At 39.7% G+C, this 15,604-nt stretch overlaps 1 protein-coding gene across 1 annotated transcript in view; it reads left to right on the top strand.

Annotated features, from left to right (window-relative positions):
- Positions 1-6,463, top strand: part of PAAF1 (proteasomal ATPase associated factor 1) — a 41,033-nt gene extending 34,570 nt beyond the window's left edge. Inside the window, exons 11-12 of the mRNA XM_060018297.2 lie at positions 4,502-4,584; positions 5,991-6,463. Of these exons, the coding sequence (XP_059874280.1) occupies positions 4,502-4,584; positions 5,991-6,068 (161 nt within the window). The 3' untranslated portion in view covers positions 6,069-6,463. The remainder of the gene's footprint in view (positions 1-4,501; positions 4,585-5,990) is intronic.
- Positions 6,464-15,604: the final 9,141 nt, after the last annotated feature.

Below are 15,604 nucleotides of genomic sequence, written 5' to 3'. Positions count from 1 at the left end.
CTGACTTTTTCCCTCAGGTTACAGCGCAGGATAGCTGCTGCAAGTCTTATCTTCCCATAACATACAAATTGTTACCCTTTTTAAGAATGAGGAACATTTCCTCAGGAGCAGCCCAGCAGACTTACTCTCCTGTGTCATTGGCCAGAATTATATAATATATGACGTGCCCAGAAGACCTAAATAGACATTTCTCCAAAGAAGACCTACAGATGGCCTACAGGCACATGGAAAGATGCTCCGCATCACTAATTATCAGAGAGATACAGATCAAACCCACAGTGAGGTATCACCTCACACCAGTCAGAATGGCCATCATCAGAAAGTCTACAAATAATAAATGCTGGAGAGGGTGTGGAGAAAAGGGAACCCTCCCACACTGTTGGTGGGAATGTAAATTGGTACAGCCACTATGGAGAACAGTATGGAGGTTCCTTAAAAAGCTGAAAATAGGGCTTCCCTGGTGGCGCAGTGGTTGAGAGTCCACCTGCCGATGCAGGGGACACGGGTTCGTGCCCCGGTCTGGGAAGATCCCACATGCCGCGGAGCGGATAGGCCTGTGAGCCGTGGCCGCTGAGCCTGCGCGTCCAGAGCCTGTGCTCCGCAACGGGAGAGGCCACAACAGTGCGAGGCCCGCGTACCGAAAAAAAAAACAAAATAGAGTTGCTGTATTATCCAGCAATCCCACTCCTGGGCATGTATCTAGAAAAGACAAAAACTCTAGTTCAAAAAGATACATGCACCCCAGTGTTCATAGCAGCACTATTTACAATAGCCAAGATGTAGAAACAACCCAAGTGCCCATCAACAGACGATTGGCTTAAGAATATGTGGTGTGTATATATGTACAATGGAATATTGCTCAGTCATTAAGAAGAATGAAATATTGCCATTTGCAGCAACATGGATGGACCTAGAGAATATTATACTAAGTGAAGTAAGTCAGAGAAAGACAAATATATGACATCACTCATATGTGAAATCTAAAAAATAATGCAAATGAATCTATATACAAAACAGAAACAGACTCACAGACATTGAAAACAACAATAGGCAACCGACAGTATCCAGATTTCCATAGTCATCTCTCTGATATAGGTCCCCTTCGTCCCTGTCAAAACTGGTGCCTTATTTCCCTAGCCCTTTGATGTCCAGACCATAGCAAAGAGTAATCAGGAAGAGATATGGGAACATATGTATATGTATAACTGATTCACTTTGTTATAAAGCAGAAACTAACACACCATTGTAAAGCAATTATACTCAAATAAAGATGTTAAAAAAAAAAAAGAGTAATCAGGAATCTGTACACCTAAATTTTCTAGCTGTCTGCGCTCTCTCAATCTCTTTCTCCCACATGTCTGGGCATCAGTTAGTGATGCAGTGGTACTCTATATAAAACCTTAAAAAGAGTACAGCTGGCATAAGCTTGTGACAGCTTCCCTTGATGCTGCTGCCAGCACTCATGATCCTATTTTATTTTATTCCTTTTGCTGCCATACCACACTCTTCCGTTGAAATCTCTGTAGTGTGACCTCCATCCCCATCCTTCTGTTCAAACTGCCCTCTTGAAGGCCACCAATCATGAGCCTCTTGCTAGATCCAGTGGCCTTTTATGTGTACAGTCCTCTCTTGTCCACTAGTCCCTAAGCTTCCTTGAGGACAGGTGGCACGTCTTCTTCATCTCTGTAACCCCAGCTCTTGCACAGGACTGAAGAATCTCAGCAAATGTTTGTTGAATGAGTGAGTACATATGTTTCATCTTTCATGATTCTTAGCGGTAATGGATTCTGTTATGTTATTTCTTTCTTAAAACTATGAGGTCTTTTGACTTTGGTGATACTAATTAATCTCCTGATCATTCTCTTTCTCCAGTTACTGCTCCTTTCCCTGATTTCCCTGGTATTGTGCCTAGCATGATTCATGGTTTACTGTAGGTTCTCTTAATTTTTTGTTGACGTTGAATCCTTTTGCCCTTCCTAGTATTGTTGCCATCCCTAAACCAGAGATACTTCCTGAGTTCAGCCTTTGTCCTTCTACCTTTTCTTCTCCATGCTTCCTCAAGGACCAACTGTTCTCGTGGTGTTAGCTGTTAATGATTGGAATCCATAGCTCTAGCCCTGATCTCCTACTTAGCCTTTATTTTATTGGGCAGTTGCATGATATAGAAAAAGCATAGATTTTGGATGCAAACTGACAACCTAATCAATGAATTTATATCCTCACTCCATCACTTACTATTAGATTCAGCTCTATGAAATTCCTAATATATGGCCTTTTTTTTTTTTTTTTTTGTGGTATGTGGGCCTCTCACTGTTGTGGCCTCTCCCATTGTGGAGCGCAGGCTCAACGGCCATGGCTCACGGGCCCAGCCGCTCGGCGGCATGTGGGATCCTCCCGGACCGGGGCACGAACCCGTGTCCCCTGCATTGGCAGGCGGACTCTCAACCACTGCACCACCAGGGAAGCCCTATATGGCCATTTTTGATTTATAAAAATGGCGGTTGTATATGGTTTAATCTAATAGTCCTATGACCTTTGTAAACCACTTCACTTTTCTAAATCTCAGTTTACTTAGAGATAAAATAGGTACTCGACATAAAGTAGACATTCTGTAAGTGACAGTTTCTTCTTACTCCTGTAACTACCCCTTGCCCTATAAGCCCTCCTAAAAAGTATTTCTTCTCATCATGATCCAGTGAAAAAGCACACACTCACAAAAAGTAGAATTATGCTATAGGGAAAGATATGTGGAAGTATCAAAGGAATAATAAGTGTTACAAGAGGTTGATGGGAGGAAGGTTTTACTATATGGGGTGGTTAGAAATGGCTTCCTACAGGGAATGGGAATAGAGCTGGGGCTTATCAAGTAGATTTGTGTATAGAAACCTGAGTGCAGAATAAGAGCTATGGTAATCAGACTTTCTTATCTCCCCTGTCAATATTTCTATATGTATCTCTAAAATATATACGAATTCTTTTTTGGAAAAGATTATTTTTAATAATAATAATGCAAAAAATGATAAATTCCTCCTGTATGCTGCTGGTTGCAGTATAGATTAACAGATAAATTAAAATTGATTAACAGATAATTTGGAAAGCAGTTTTTCAGATTTCCAAAAAGTTTCAAATGGTTAATTAATATCTTTTGATTCTTTTCTAGGGTTCTATACAAAGTCATAATCTTAATATAGAAAAAAACCTTATGCATAAAGATATTCTTTTATGCAGTATGCTCTCAACCATGTAAAATAAAAATTTACACAGAAAAGGTTAGAAAAATACATTAAAATGTGAACAGTAATTATATTTAGTGGTAGATATGGGTGATTTTTTTGCTTCTGTTTCTTTACTTTTATTTTTAATTTTTTTTCTTTTTGGCTGCACCATTCAGCATATGGGATATTAGTTCCCCAAACAGGTATTGAACCTGTGCCCCCTGCATTGGGAGTGTGGAGTCTTAACCACTGGACCACCAGGGATGTCCCTGTTTCTTTATTTTTAAAGTTTTCTTCAGTGAGCACGTGCTACTTTTATATTAAATAAAACAGGAACAAAAAAGTCACCCATTCAGCAGTTTATAGATCATTCCATGTTTCATTTGACCATACTCTTCTGAGAAAATTAAGTTTAAAAATTAGATATACTTTTTATTTTCTTGGTATAACTTTTCTCCTTTGCCTGATTTATGTGGTCAAGTTTATAGATTGAAGAATAATTTGGGAGCATAGTTGTTTTATATATATATATATATATATATATATATATATTTATTTATTTATTTATGGCTGTGTTGGGTCTTTGTTGCTATGCGTGGGCTTTTTCTAGTTGTGGTGGGCAGGGCCTACTCTTTGTTGCGGTGCACGGGCTTCTCATTGCAGTGGCTTCTCGTTGCAAAGCACGGGCTCTAGGCGCACAGGCTTCAGTAGTTATGGCATGCGGACTCAGTAACTGTGGCTTGTGGGCTCTAGAGCGCAGGCTCAGTAGTTGTGGCGCGTGGGCTTAGTTGCTCCACAGCGTGTGGGATCTTTGCGGACCAGGGCTCAAACCCGTGTCCCTTGCATTGGCAGGCGGTTTCTTAACCACTGAGCCACCAGGGAAGTCCCGGGAGCATAGTTTTCTTAAAGAAAACATTTATACAGGCAAATTCCCTGTTAAAAATCATTTTCTAGTATAAGTTTGCAAATATATGTATAAGCCTACAGTTGCTTGCTCTGTGCCCTACAGTTGCTTGCTCTGTGCCCTTAGTTATTGCTAATCAAAGACAACTCTGAGCTTGCACTTGGCTTTCAGATCCTCTCAAGGCCAGCATTTTAGGCAGTCACTGTAGGTCCTCATATTTGGCCCACATAATGAGTCCTGTCTACCATTCTGTGTCTTAGGACAATCTTCTTTAGGCTAGTGATGTACAGAAATAAACTAAAATGTTGAGGGGTTTGGTTTTTTTTTAACTTTGCATGCAGCTTTCTCTTCAGTTATCTTAAGTTTTCTTTCTGCCTTTTAGGTGATGGAAGCTGTTTCATTGTCCAGCAAGACTTAGACTATGTCATTGAGCTCACTGGGGCAGACTGTGACCCTGTGTACAAGGTACAGACCTGAGAGGAGACCAGGCCTGGGTGATTCTCACCTGGGACCTAGAGCTTTTGAGGGGACTGAATCCAGATACTTTGTGGTTATTAGGGGTAATACAATACTAAGGGGTGGGATAGGAAGAAATAATTTTGAGTCAGAAGTGACTTCATCACTTACTGCCTCTGGAAACTTAAAAAATCACTTTACCTCCTCAGTCTGTCAATTGGTCTGTAAAATGAGGATAACAGTGAGATAATGCATATGAAATTTCTTTGTATATTTTAAATATTCTGTAAACATTAGCTATTATTACTATTGTTGTTATTATTATTATTATTTAAGTTCAAGACTGATTTGGTTAGAGTGAAAAGAGAAAAATGAAAGGGGAAAGAATATTTGTTGACCAGACATTGTTCTAGATGTTTTTACATATATTATCTTATTTAATAGTTTTTATCATCCCTTGAGATATAATATTATTATTCCTATTTTTTCTTATAATTTAAAAAAATTTTATAATTAATGCATACTTATAAAAATTCAAACAATACAGACTAGTACAGACTTCAAAGTCTGCTTTAAGACTTTTTTGGTTCCACTCTTTCCTGAAGTAACTAGCATTAATAGTTTGACATGTATCTTTTAAGACTGTTTTTGGAGAATTTGCACTTACATCTTTGTGTATTTATGTAAATAATATAGTTTTGTCTTTACTTTGTACATAATTGGGATCATTCTATATGTATTGCTCTATGACTTGGGTTATTTTACATGACATTTTGGAACTCTTTCCAGACAAATGAATATATAATAGATACATTTCATTTTTTAAAATTCCTGCATATTGTTCTGTCTTGTGAATTAACATATCATTTTCGTTTTACAAATGAAGAAATGGGCCCAGAGGGGTTGAGAAAGTTGCTCTAGGTCATGCAGCTACATATTAGCAAACCTGTGATTAAGCTAACTCCAGAAATCATGCCATTTCCATTAAATTAGTGGTGCTTAGCCTTCTTTGAGTCTCAGACTACTTTGAGAATTTGATGAAATCCTCTTCAGAAAAAAAAAAAAGGCACATTTTGAGAACTCCTTTGCATATAATTTTATGAGGTTCAAGGATACCCAGGCCTTTCTATGGACCATCTGCTCCCCCAGTACACACTGTCTGCGCTAAACCATGCACAATGCTAGTGGGTTTGTTCTCCACTTGGCCACTTAGTTTCTCTGTTCTGTAGTCATGAGCCCCCTTGATTCTGGCCAGCTATTTTTTTTTAATATGTATCATGGATGTAAGTCTTGTCTTTGGAGTCAGTAAAGCTTCTCAGACTCATTTGTACTAGTAGGGGTCAATGACAAGGCTCTATTTTTTTGAAATGGAAGAATCCCGGGCTTCCTTTGAGCTATGAACTCTTGTGTTTCAGGTAGCCACATGGGAGAAGCAGATCTACACGTGTTGTCGAGATGGTCTTGTGCGACGCTATCAGCTCTCTGACCTCTGACCCCTTGGGAAGAGGAGTCCCAGTTAATGAAAAAGATTGACTCTGACCAGCAGTGAGCAGAAACATCATCAAGGACCATGGAAGGACCATGGGTGCCCTTTATTGTATTGGGTACCCTTTGGAAGAAACAAAAAGTCACCTGCATTGGCCCATGTGGAGCTATCATTCCATAGCAGGACCCACTTTGAAGTGAGTAAGAAGCTCACATTTGTTCGCTGCATTTGTCCCAGCTTCTCCCTTAAACTCACCCCAGCAACATAGGACAAGGATATGGATGCTTATAGTTTGTCACACTGATTGTGTTAAATGTTTACAAGGACCGGAGGACTGAAGCCTGTTCTCTGGAGGAAATAAAGAAAATATGTTTGGAGGAGTCTGAATTTGAGAATCTTTGTTAAATACTCCTGCTCTAGCAAAATGTCAGTCACTCGTGATGGGATTCCCTTCTCAGGCACTTCCTGTTATCCTGGCTGTAGGGTAGGACTACTTGACAGTAGCAGTAAATATCCCATACGCAACCTGGGAAAGATTCTTAGACAGGTAGGGTAACCAACCTTGCCAGTTTTCCTCGGACTGAGGGGTTTTCTGCTACATACCTTCTGTCCCAGCAAACTGATATGATTGGTCACCCTTAATACAGGTGATGAAGTTGAATCATATAATTGTAAAGGCAGCGGCTGTCAAAGTGTGGTCCCTTTGGACCACATAACAGCTGTATCCAATCACCTGGGAATTTGTTAGAAATAGAAATTCTTGGAAACCACCGCCCCCCCGACCCTTTCAGACTTAAATCAGAAATTCTATGGATGGGGCCCACAATCAGTATTTTAACAAGACTCCCAGGTGATTCTGATTCTTGAGACCTAGAGAAAAAAATGGTGAAGGGCAATTTCGTCATAGATGGAACTCAGGGCTCAAGGGATGGCCAGGCTGGTCTATAGGAGATGAGGCTGGAGAGGTTGACAGGGTCCAAATAGTGAACAGCCTTGAATGCCAGGTAAGGAGCTTGAACTTCACTTGATTGGCTATGGGGAACCACAGAAGGGTTTTAAGCAAGGTTTTAAGCATGGTCACCTCTTTTTTTTCCTTAAACATAAAAATGGAATCATAATGTATGTATTCCATGGTTTATTTTCACTTAGTATCTCTGAGTTCTTTCCATCTTAGTACATTTAGACGTTCCTCAATTTTTTTTTTTTTATTTATTTTTGGCTGCGCTGAGTCCTTGCCGCTGTGCATGGGCTCTCTCTAGTTGTAGCGAGCGGGGGCTACTCTTCGTTGCGGTGTGTGTACTTCTCATTGCAGTGGCTTCTCTTATTGCAGAGCACAGGCTCTAGGCACGTGTGCTTCGGTAGTTGTGGAACACGGGCTCTAGAGCACAGGCTCCATACTTGTGGCACATGGGCTTAGTTGCTCCGTGGCATGTGGGATCTTCCCGGACCAGGGCTCGAACCCGTGTGCCCTGCATTGGCAGGCGGATTCTTAACCACTGCACCACCAGGGAAGTCCAGACCTTCCTCATTCTTTTTCTTTTTGAATTTTATTTTATTTTTTTTTTTATACAGCAGGTTCTTATTAGTCATCAATTTTATACACATCAGTGAATACATGTCAATCCCAATCGCCCAATTCAGCAGACCACTGCGCCCACCCCCCACCGCTTTCCCCCCTTGGTGTCCATATGTTTGTTCTCTACATCTGTGTCTCAATTTCTGCCCTGCAAACCGGTTAATCTGTACCATTTTTCTAGGTTCCACATATATGCGTTAATATACGGTATTTGTTTTTCTCTTTCTGACTTACTTCACTCTGTATGGCAGTCTCTAGATCCATCCACGTCTCAACAAGTGACCTGACTTCGTTGCTTTTTATGGCTGAGTAATATTCCATTGTATATATGTACCACATCTTCTTTATCCATTCGTCTGTCAGTGGGCATTTAGGTTGCTTCCATGACCTGGCTATTCTAAATAGTGTTGCAATGAACATTGGGTGCATGTGTCTTTTTGAATTATGGTTTTCTCTGGGTATATGCCCAGTAGTGGGATTGCAGGATCATATGGTAATTCTATTTTTAGCTTGTTAAGGAACCTCCATACTGTTCTCCATAGTGGCTGTATCAATTTACATTCCCACCAACAGTGCAAGAGGGTTCCCTTTTCTCTGCACCCTCTCCAGCATTTGTTGTTTGTAGATTCTCTGCTGATGCCCATTCTAACTGGTGTGAGGTGATACCTCATTGTAGTTTTGATTTGCATTTCTCTAATAATTAGTGATGTTGAGCAGCTTTTCATGTGCTTCTTGGCCATCTGTATGTCTTCTTTGGAGAAATGTCTATTTAGGTCTTCTTCCCATTTTTGGATTGGGTTGTTTGTTTTTTTAATATTGAGCTGCATGAGCTGTTTATATATTTTGGAGATTAATCCTTTGTCCATTGATTCGTTTGCAAATATTTTCTCCCATTCTGAGGGTTGTCTTTTCATCTTGTTTATGGTTTCCTTTGCTGTGCAAAAGCTTTGAAGTTTCATTAAGTGCCATTTGTTTATTTTTGTTTTTATTTCCATTACTCTAGGAGGTGGATCAAAAAAGATCTTGCTGTGTTTTATGTCAAAGAGTGTTCTTCCTATGTTTTCCTCTAAGAGTTTTATAGTGTCCGGTTTTATACTTAGGTCTCTAATCCATTTTGAGTTTATTTTTGTGTATGGTGTTAGGGAGTGTTCTAATTTCATTCTTTTACATGTAGCTGTCCAGTTTTCCCAGCAGTTATTGAAGAGACTGTCTTTTCTCCATTGTATATCCTTGCCTCCTTTGTCATAGATTAGTTGACCATAGGTGCATGGGTTTATCTCTGGGCTTTCTATCTTGTTCCATTGATCTATATTTCTGTTTTTGTGCCAGTACCATATTGTCTTGATTACTGTAGCTTTGTAGTATAGTCTGAAGTCAGGGAGTCTGATTCCTCCAGCTCTGCTTTTTTCCCTCAAGACTGCTTTGGCTATTCGAGGTCTTTTGTGTCTCCATACAAATTTTAAGATTTTTTGTTCTGGTTCTCTAAAAAATGCCATTGGTAATTTGATAAGGATTGCACTGAATCTGTAGATTGCTTTGGGTAGTATAGTCATTTTCACAATATTGATTCTTCCAATCCCAGAACATGGTATATCTCTCCATCTGTTGGTATCATCTTTAATTTCTTTCATCAGTGTCTTATAGTCTTCTGTATACAGGTCTTTTGTCTCCCTAGGTAGGTTTATTCCTAGGTATTTTATTCTTTTTGTTGCAGTGGTAAATGGGAATGTTCCCCTAATTTCTCTTTCAGAGTTTTCATCATTAGTATATAGGAATGCAAGAGATTTCTGTGCATTCATTTTGTATCCTGCAACTTTACCAAATTTGTTGATTAGCTCTAGTAGTTTTCTGTTGGCATCTTTAGGATTCTCTATGTATAGTATCATGTCATCTGCAAACAGTGACAGTTTTACTTCTTCTTTTCCAATTTGTATTCCTTTTATTTCTTTTTCTTCTCTGATTGCCATGGCTAGGACTTCCAAAACTATGTTGAATAATAGTGGTGAGAGTGGACATCCTTGTCTTGTTCCTGATCTTAGAGGAAATGCTTTCAGTTTTTGACCATTGAGAATGATGTTTGCTGTGGGTTTGTCATATATGGCCTTTACTGTGTTGAGGTAGGTTCCCTCTATGCCCACTTTCTGGAGAGTTTTTATCCTAAATGGGTGTTGAATTTTGTCAAAAGCTTTTTCTGCATCTATTGAGATGATCATATGGTTTTTATTCTGCGATTTGTTAATACGGTGTATCACATTGATTGATTTTTGTATATTGAAGAGTCTTTGCATCCCTGGGATAAACCCCACTTGATCATGGTGTATGATCCTTTTAATGTGTTGTTGGATTCTGTTTGCTCGTATTTTGTTGAGGATTTTTGCATCTATATTCATCAGTGATATTGGTCTGTAATTTTCTTTTTTTCTACTATCTTTGTCTGGTTTTGGTATCAGGGTGATGGTGGCCTCATAGAATGGGTCTGAGAGTGTTCCTCCCTCTGCAATTTTTTGGTAGAGTTTGAGACCAATGGGTGTTAGCTCTTCTCTAAATGTTTGATAGAATTCACCTGTGAAGCCATCTGGTCCTGGACTTTTGTTTGTTGAAAGATTTCTAATCACAGTTTCAATTTCATTACTTGTGATTGATCTGTTCATATTTTCTATTTCTTCCTGGTTCACTTTTGGAAGTTTATACCTTTCTAAGAATTTGTCCATTTCTTCCAGGTTGTCCATTTTATTGGCATAGAGTTGCTTGTAGTAGTCTCTTAGGATGCTTTGTATTTCTGTGATGTCTGTTGTAACTTCTCCTTTTTCATTTCTGATTTTATTGATTGGAGTCCTCTCCCTCTTTTTCTTCATGAGTCAGGCTAATGGTTTATCAATTTTGTTTATCTTCTCAAAGAACCAGCTTTTAGCTTTATTGATCTTTGCTATTGTTTTCTTTGTTTCTGTTGCATTTATTTCTGCTCTGATTTTTATGATTTCTTTCCTTGTGCTAACTTTGGGTTTTGTTTGTTCTTCTTTCTCTAGTTCCTTTAGGTGTAAGGTTAGATTGTTTATTTGAGATTTTTCTTATTTCTTGAGGTAGGCTTGTATAGCTATAAACTTCCCTCTTAGAATTACTTTTGCTGCATCCCACAGGCTTTGGATCATCGTGGTTTCATTGTCATTTGTCTTTAGGTGCTTTTTGATTTCCTCTTTGATTTCTTCAGTGATCTCTTGGTTATTTAGTAACATATTGTTTAGCCTCCATGTGTTTGTGTTTTTTACGTTTTTTTCCCTGTAATTCATTTCTAATCTCATAGCGTTGTGGTCAGAAAAGATGCTTGATATGATTTCAATTTTCTTAAATTTACTGAGGCTTCATTTATGACCCAAGATGTGATCTATCCTGGAGAAAGTTCTGTGTGCACTTGAGAAGAATGTGTAATCTGCTGTTTTTGGATGGAATGTCCTATAAATATCAATTAAATCTATCTGGTCTATTGTGTCATTTAAAGCTTCTGTTTCCTTATTTATTTACTTTTTGGATGATCTGTCCGTTGGTGTAAGTGTGGTTTCAAAATCCCCACTATTATTGTGTTACTGTCAATTTCCTCTTTTATAGCTGTTAGCAGTTGCCTTATGTATTGAGGTGCTCCTGTGTTGGGTTAATATATATTTATAATTGTTATATCTTCTTCTTGGATTGATCCCTTGATCATTATGTAGTGTCCTTCCTTGTCTCTTGTAATATTCTTTATTTTAAAGTCTATCTTATCTGATGTGAGTATTGCTACTCCAGCTTTCTTTTGATTTCCATTTGCGTGGAATATCTTTTTCCATCTCCTCACTTTCAGTCTATGTGTCCCTAGGTCTGAAGTGGGTCTCTTGTAGACAACATATATATGAGTCTTATTTTTGTATCCATTCAGCAAGCCTGTGTCTTTTGGTTGGAGCATTTAAACCATTCACGTTTAAGGTAATTATCGATATGTATGTTCCTTTGACCATATTCTTAATTGTTTTGGGTTTGTTTTTGTAGGTCCTTTTCTTCTCTTGTGTTTCCCACTTAGACAAGTTCCTTTAGCATTTGTTGTAGAGCTGGTTTGGTGGTGCTGAATTCTTTTAGCTTTTGCTTGTCTGTAAAGCTTTTGATTTCTCCATCGAATCTGAATAAGATCCTTGTGGGGTAGAGTAATCGTGGTTGTGGGTTTTTCCCTTTCATCACTTTAAGTATATCATTCCACTCCCTTCTGGCTTGTAGAGTTTCTGCTGAGGAATCAGCTGTTGACCTTATGGGAGTTCCCTTGTATGTTATTTTTCCCTGGCTGCTTTCAATAATTTTTCTTTGTCTTTAATTTTTTCCAATTTGATTACTTTGTGTCTCAGCGTGTTTCTCCTTGGGTTTATCCTGTATGGGACTCTCTGTGCTTCCTGGACTTGGGTGGCTATTTCCTTTCCCATGTTAGGGAAGTTTTCGACTATAATCTCTTCAAATATTTTCTCGGGTCCTTTCTCTCTCTCTTCTCCTTCTGGGACCCCTATAATGCGAATGTTGTTGAGTTTAATGTTGTCCCGTAGGTCTCTTAGGCTGTCTTCGTTTCTTTTCATTCTGTTTTCTTTATTCTGTTCCGCAGCAGTGAATTCCACCCTTCTGTCTTCCAGGTCACTTATCTGTTCTTCTGCCTCAGTTATTCTGCCATTGATTCCTTCTAGTGTAGTTTTCATTTCAGTTATTGTATTGGTCATCTCTGTTTGTTTGTTCTTTAATTCTTCTAGGTGTTTGTTAAACATTTCTTGCATCTTCTCGACCTTTGCCTCCATCCTTTTTCCGAGGTCCTGGATCATCTTCACTATCATTATTCTGAATTCTTTTTCTGGAAGGTTGCCTATCTCCACTTCATTTAGTTGTTTTTCTGGGGTTTTATCTTGTTCCTTCATGTGGTACATAGCCCTCTGCCTTTTCATCTTGTCTATCTTTCTGTGAATGTGGTTTTTGTTCCACAGGCTGCAGGATTGTAGTTCTTCTTGCTTCTGCTGTCTGCCCTCTGGTGGATGAGGCTATCTGAGAGGCTTGTGCCAGTTTCCTGGTGGGAGGGACTGATGGTGGGTAGAGCTGGCTGTTGCTCTGGTGGGCAGAGCTCAATCCCTCATTCTTTTTAATAATTTCCAAAGTTTGGACTTCCTGCATGGTACAGTGGTCAAGACTCTGCACTTGCACTGCAGGGGGCATGGGTTTGATCCCTGGTCAGGGAATTAAGATCCCGCCTGCTGTGTGGCATGGTCATTCATTTCCAGAGTATGAATACTATATCAATTACATTATTAGAGAAAAGCAACCCTTGTGCTGGGCCATGTAGGCTAAGATCAGGATTTATTTAAAAGAAGAAGGTAAATCCTAGCTGGGGTAATATTATGGTTTACAGAGTTCTTAAAGGCTGGTGGTAGGGAGTTCCCTGGTGGCGTAGTGTTGGGATTCCGGGCCTTTGGTGCTGTGGCCCAGGTTAAGTCCCTGGTCAGGGAACTAAGATCCTCTAAGCCACACAGCGCAGCCAAAAAAAAAAAAAAGGCTAGTGGTGAGACTCAACGAGATCTAGTGATTTGCCAAGGGTCATAGAGAGTAGGAAATTGAACACAGTTTATCTTAACTTTAAATCCCATATTTTCCTTCTGGTTGCTTTTGCCTAAACCAAATCGAAAATAAAATAGTATAATTCATTGAGTATCTACTGGGTATCTACTCTGTTCTAGGTACTGTATGTAAATATTTAATCCTCATAACACTCTTAAAAAGGAAATGGTATTATTCCTGTCTAAAGGATAAAGAGGGACTTTCCTGGTGGCACAGTGGTTAAGAATCCACCTGCCAATGCAGGGGACACGGGTTCGAGCCCTGGTCTGGGAAGATCCCATATGCCGCAGAGCAACGAAGCCTATGCGCCACAACTACTGAGCCTGTGCTCTAGAGCCCGTGGGCCACACTGCTGAGCCCGTGTGCCACAACTACTGAAGCCTGCGTGCCTAGAGCCTGTGCTCCACAACAAGAGAAGCCACCGCAGTGAGAAGCCTGTGCGCCACAGTGAAGAGTAGCCCCCGGTCTCCACAACTAAATTAAAAACTGAGGCTCAAGGAATTAAGTACCAGAGCCTTGATTTGGACCTTGCTCAGTCTGTCTCCAAGGCCCATGCTCCTTCCACTATACCATGTGGTCACAAGACCTCTGGGACTAGAGCAGTTTCATTCAAGGAGTGATTTGTGATAGGGTCAGGTAGACCCAAACGGACATATTCCAGAGCTCAGAAGCATTGAATCCTAGGAGGTCCAGGTGGAACCTCTAAGAAGTCAGACTAACAAAAAAGGATGAGGAAGAATATAGCTAAGTTCACACAAGTATGTCTCTGAGTTCCCATTCCAGGACTCGTTCTTCTCCATTGCCATCATATTTACAAGCCCCTTTTCACAGGTCTCCAGAGTTGACATCCTGATTGTGATAGATGCAGTAACCCTTGACAGCTGTCCTGAAGTCCAGACCCAAACAGAAGGAGCAGAGGCTAGCTCTCAGGTACCCCAAAGCCTTATCTACTGTGAATGGAATAATCCCCAGTTTGCAGCAGGCAAAGCTTTTTTTTCCTTTTGGGTTGAGGAGTGCATTCTGGGTAAGGAAGGATTGACAACCCCCATCTGCAGCACTGCAGGTCCAGGGAAGCTCTGTGCTAGACCTTGTTTCTTGGCTTTCAGATGCCCCCTTGTGACTTCTTGTGAGAAGTGCCTCTGTTTCTCAGTCCTGAGAAGTTGGCAGTGGCAGCAGCTATTGAGCATATACTGTGTGCCAGGCACAGTCCTCACAATAGTGTTGCAAAGCAAAGGTTTATTTTTCTTGAACAAGTCTCTTTGTGGATATATTTTATATATTTTTCTAATTTACTTTTTATTTTGAAATAATTTCAAACTTGCAGAAAAGCTGTAAGAATAGTTTAGAGGATTCAAGTATATTCCCACCCAGATCTCCCAGTTGTTAACTTCTTATGTTTGCTTTATCATCCTCTCTCTCCCTCTTTCTTTATATATATATAGACATATTTTTTTACACAGGTTATATATGCTGTATATAGTTTTTCTGAATCACTTGTGAGTAATACACAAATTTTATGTCCTCTTACCTTTAAATACTTCCGTATGCATTTGCTGAAATCAAGGACACTCCTGCATAACCACAGTACATCTGTCAAAACAAGGAAACCCGCATTGATACTATACTATCATCCAGTTTGCCAGCCCCATTCAAGTTTTGCTGGTTGTCCCAACAATGTCCTTTACAATCACTCTTTCCTTTGTGGTCCAGGGTCTGATGCAGAATCATACGTTGCATTTATTTGCCTTCTGTCTGGAGTACTTCCTCAGTATTTCCTTTTATAACCCTGATATTTTTGAAATGTAGGCCACTTTGGGTTTGTCTGATGTTTCCTCATGATTAGATTTAGGTTATGTATTTGGGCAAGAATACTCCCGATGTGATTCTCCATCCTAAGAGCATGGTATTGGGAGCCGCACAATGTCGATTTGTCTCATTACTGGTGATGTTAACCTTTTGTTTTGTTTTTTGAGATATAATTCACAAACCATAAAATTCACCCTTTTAAAGTATGCAATTTGGTGGGTTTTAGTATATTCACAAGGTCGTGCAGCCATCACCACCAATGCCAGAACATTTCATCACCCCAGAAAGAAACCCCATATGCTTCAACAGTCACTCCCCATGCCCCAGCCCTGGCAACCACTAATCAGATGACTCTCTGTCTCTGTGGATTTGCCTATTCTGGATGTTTTATATAGATGGAATATTATATGTGGCCTTTTGTGTCTGGCTTCTTTCACTTAGCATGAAGTTTTCAAGGTTCATCCATGTTGTAGCATGCATCAGTATGTCATTCTTTTTTGTTGTCAAGTAATAGCCCACTTGTGATGGTTAATTTTATTTGTCGGGCTTCC

This window comes from Delphinus delphis, chromosome 8 (genome assembly GCF_949987515.2).
Source record: "Delphinus delphis chromosome 8, mDelDel1.2, whole genome shotgun sequence".
In the NCBI taxonomy this organism is placed as follows: Eukaryota; Metazoa; Chordata; class Mammalia; order Artiodactyla; family Delphinidae; genus Delphinus; species Delphinus delphis.
This window is presented reverse-complemented; position numbering and strand designations above follow the sequence as displayed.